Consider the following 4650-nt stretch of genomic DNA (forward strand, 5'->3'; position numbering starts at 1 on the left):
TAAATAGACTTTATCATGACATTTAGTTTTGAATCTGCCTGAAAGCTTAAACATCATGTCCATTTATTTGAATCAACAATGAAGTTCTGCATATAACTTTAAGCAGCAACCCGCTTAATTAGATGATTGAATGACTAAAATCAGTAGATATGGTAGCCTCTGTACAAGAGAAATATGATTAACTGTGCTGTTATGAGACTGAAGTTGTTAAATTCCATCGCCTATTGTTAGTAATTGGAATTGGAGCTCACGAGTGCTTCCATGATCGAATCATTATTGGGTGTTATCTAACTGGTTAATGATGAGTTAAAACGACTCCCAAGCTTGCTTGTACAGGTACCAGTCCCTTCCTTGGCTCATGTTGAATTCACTGACAGCCTCAAACGGGGTAGGGATTCGATGATTGGTTCTTGACTCAACAGCTGCAAGGCTCAAAATTTGGGCTCACTTTGAGGCCCAGTTCGGAAAGTGTTTTCTTGTATCAAATTGGGTTGGCCCAAACCCTTTATGTAATGAATTAAATTTCCCTCACATAAGCCTTCCTAGTTAGTTTGAATGGAACCTTTAACTACATTTAGTGTTAATTAATTAAGCCCATCAAATAGATTGGAGGTGAGTCATAATTACATAACTCATAACTCATGGCCCTTCAAGCTATGGTTTGAATATCCTCTTAAATATGGAATCGAGACGCGCTGCACCAAGTAAAATGACAAATCGCGTGGCCCTCTTTAATTATGTCTTTAAAATTATTTAGAATTCGAGGCGTGCCATTTAGTAAATTTCCATGGCCCTTGCAAAGTTAAAAATGCATAGTTGCTTTAGGTGCGATATTTTAATAAAGTCACTTTCCTAAATTCAGGTGCGCATTTATGTGACCCAAATCCAAATCTCAACGATGTTAAAGTATGTCAAGGACCACAGGTGCATTTATGTGACGTGTTTCGAGACGTGTTTTAATAACGTTGCAATCTTCTTTAAATAATTAAATGAAGCGGTTAAAGACTCAGAATTTGCACATAGGTTTAAAACTTGTTTAAAATCAAATAATTAAGCTGAATATAACAGTTGAGCGACCGTGCTAGAACCACGGAACTCGGGAATGCCTAACACCTTCTCCCGGTTTAACAGAATTCCTTACCTGGATTTCTGATTCGCGGATTGTTAGACAGAGTCAAGTTTTTCCTCGATTCGGGATTCAACCGGTGACTTGGGACACCATAAATCTCCCAAGTGGTGACTCTGAATCTTTAAACAAATAAATCCTGTTTTGATTGTCCTTTAATTGGAAAAACTCCCTCTATACTCCTCTTCTGGGGGTGTAGTGAAAAAGGAGGTGTGACACTGTGAAAATGGGATATCATCATACTCGTATGCAAGAGCTATGCAAAGAAGTCGATAATCTTAAGGGTTCGATGGATGCGGTCACGACTTCTGTTTCGGAATTGAGAAGTTCTATGGATCATAAGGTGGCTCAAGCCATGGAGGAAATCAGGAAATTGTTGGCGAACGATTTGACTAATCATCAGGAAGGTCCAGTTGAGAATGAAGGTCGAGAAATGGTGGTTCCTCGACCTAGAGGTTATCAATTGCCAACTCGCAATTATCATATGGAGTTTCCAGCTTTTGATGATCTAAGGTTGAAGGAGTGATTGTATAAATGTGAACGGTTCTTTGCTGTAGATGGCACTCATGAAGATTCTAAGGTGAAACTGGCTTCGTGCAAACTGGAAAGGAAGGCACTACAATGGCACCAATCCTACTTGAAGCATCGAGTGGCTAGAGACTGGCCTCGCTGGAGTGAGTATGTAGCTTGTCTGTATGCCAGATTTGGATCTGAACTATTTGATGATCCCATGGGCGACTTTAAGGATTTGAAGCAGGTAAGCTCGGTACAAGACTATGTTGGCCTGTTTGATGAATTGCTCACTAGAGTAGAATTATCGGAGGAGTATGTTGTTAGTTGTTTCGTTAGGGGATTGAAACCAGAAATTGGGTTGCCTGTTAAAATGTTGGCACCTAGAAATTTAGCTTAGGCAATTAGTCTAGCTAAAATTCAGGAACAAACCTTGATAGTGCAGAAGCAAGTTTTCATGGCCACCCCAACCCCATCTTATTCAACCAAACACACCCCAAAATTCCTTTCTAACTCTCAGTTTCCTCAACATTCTGCCCCAATGCCCTCCAAATTTAGACAACCTTCGTGTAGACCTCCCAATATCCATACCACATCCATAAAACCTACCTACAGAAATGCCAAGAAATTGACTCCTGCTGAAATGGAGGAAAGAAGAAGTAAAGGACTATGTTACAATTGTGATGAGAAGTATAGCTTTGGGCATGTATATAAGAACAGAGTTCAGTTGTTTTCTATGGAGGTGGAGGAGGGAATAGAAGAAGTAGAGCTGGAAGAAGAAGTGATGTTAGATCCAGCAGATCTGTTAACAATGATAGGCCAGGGGTTGGAGACTGATGTTGAGGGGTCCATTCTACCTCATGTATCAGTCCATGCCATGAATGGACTGCATGACTTTAGAACTATGAGGGTAACTGTATCAGTCAAAGTCATGGCTGTACAGGTTCTAATTGATACTGGGAGCACTCACAATTTCTTGGATCTTAACACTGCCAAGAAGTTAGGATGTGTCTTGACAGCTATATCTCTTTTTGATGTATCTGTTGCTGATGGAAAAAAGGTGCAAAGCAACTATATCTATAAAAAGTTGGTTTGGAAAATGCAAGGTGTCTCTTTTGATTCTGATATGTTAGTGCTGCCAATAGGAGGTTGTAGTATGGTTTTGGAAATTCAGTGGTTAATCACATTGGGTGACATTATGTGGAATTTCAAGAAACATAGAATGAAGTTCAGTATCATGGGACATAAAGTGTCATTGAGGGGAATTCAACCTCCTGCAACTAAGATGATTCAACAGGCCAGCATGGACAAGCTACTAGCCAAACCTGCAGAATTGTGCATGATATTTGTGGGGTTATTTCTTGAGAGCCAACAGCAAGGGGTGGAAGCCAACCTTTTTACATTGGAAGGCTTGCCAAAGGAACCAAGCATGGACTGGGATCTGCAAGATATATTGCAGAGGTACAGTGATTTGTTTGAGGAGCCAACACAACTCCCTCCCTCTAGATTACCTGACCACAAGATTACCTTAAAAGAAGGTGTCTCCCCCATCAACATCAGGCTTTACAAATATCCTAATGTTCAGAAAAATGAGATTGAAAAGATGGTGAATGAAATGCTAGCTTCTGGTGTTATCAGGCACAGTACCAACCCTACTCATCTCCTATTGTGATGGTAAAGAAGAAGGATGGATCACGGCAATTGTGTGTGGATTACAGGGAGTTAAACAGTTGCACAGTAAAAGACAAGTTCCCTATTCCTGTGATCGAAGAATTGTTGGATGAACTTCATAGTGCCAAATACTTCTCTAAGCTGGATTTAAGGTCAGGTTATCATCAAATTAGGATGTTTGAGTCAGACATTCCTAAGACTACATTTAGAACTCATCATGGCCATTATGAATTTATGGTTATGCCTTTTGGTTTAACAAATGCCCCTTCTAATTTTCAAAGCCTAATGAACCAGATCTTTCATAACTATCTCAGAAGATTCATCTTAGTTTTTTTATGACATCTTGATATATAGTCAAAGTTGGGATGACTATTTGTTGCATTTAGAGGAAGCTTTCAAGGTCCTTAGATCCCATACATTGTACATAAAACAAAGTAAATATGCTTTTGGGGTCGCACATATTAACTACTTAAGCCACATCATTTTTGAGCAAGGTGTAGCTATGGATCAACAAAAGGTTCAGGGTGTGTTGGATTGGCTACTACCTGTCACCCTCCTTTTTACCTGCGCCCGCAGGGCGTAAAGGAGTTTTTCCATTTAAAGGACAATCAAAACAGGATTGGTTTATTTAATTCAGAGTCGCCACTTGGGAGATTTATGGTGTCCCAAGTCACCAGTTGAATCCCGAATCGAGGAAAAGAAATGACTCTGTATTACAGTCCGCGAACCAGAAATCCGAATAAGGAATTTTGTTAACCCGGGAGAAGGTGTTAGGCATTTCTGAGTTCCGTGGTTTTAGCACGGTCGCTTAACTGTCATATTCGGCCTATTTGTCTGATTTTAAACACTTTAAACCTATGTGCAAATTTTGACTTTAACCGCTTTTATTTATTTTTAAGAAGATTGCAACGTTATTAAAACACGTCTCGAACCACGTCACACAAATGCACCCGTGGTCTTCGACATATTTTAACATTGTTGAGATTTTGGATTTGGGTCACATAAATGCGCACCCGAGTTTAGGAAGGTAATCTTATTAAAAGACGCGCCTAAAGCAACTAATGCATTGTTAACTTTGTGGGATGCCATGAAAATTCGCTGAAGGGCACGTCCCAATTTCTAAGGATTAAAATTAATTAAGTGAGAACCATGCGTTTTGAGATTTTATTTGGCATGGCACTCCTCAAATTATTTCAAAGGATTTTATTCAACTAAAGCAAACTACAGTGTTTATAAGTTAATATATATATATATATATATATATATATATATATATATATACAGTGTTTATAAGTTAATATTCTTTTTTTTTTAGAGAAAAGAACAAGTAATGCGAAAATCAG

General features: G+C 39.0%; 1 protein-coding gene across 1 annotated transcript; it reads left to right on the plus strand.

Moving 5' to 3' along the window:
• The first annotated feature begins 1352 nt into the window (after window positions 1–1352).
• On the plus strand, window positions 1353–2036 carry LOC107766046 (uncharacterized). Its single transcript, XM_016584757.1, has 2 exons — window positions 1353–1581; window positions 1684–2036. The coding sequence occupies exons 1-2, from the start codon at window positions 1353–1355 to the stop codon at window positions 2034–2036; spliced, it is 582 nt and encodes a 193-aa protein (XP_016440243.1).
• Window positions 2037–4650: the final 2614 nt, after the last annotated feature.

The sequence above is a fragment of the Nicotiana tabacum genome, chromosome 20 (genome assembly GCF_000715075.1).
Source record: "Nicotiana tabacum cultivar K326 chromosome 20, ASM71507v2, whole genome shotgun sequence".
Taxonomy (NCBI): Eukaryota; Viridiplantae; Streptophyta; class Magnoliopsida; order Solanales; family Solanaceae; genus Nicotiana; species Nicotiana tabacum.

Excerpts from the sequence above, each read along its gene's own strand:
- LOC107766046 (XM_016584757.1), top strand. The coding sequence starts at position 1,353 with ATGGGATATCATCATACTCGTATGCAAGAGCTATGCAAAGAAGTCGAT. Across the intron at positions 1,582-1,683 it reads GGTGGTTCCTCGACCTAGAG|ATGGCACTCATGAAGATTCT; the intron begins GTTATCAATTGC and ends TCTTTGCTGTAG.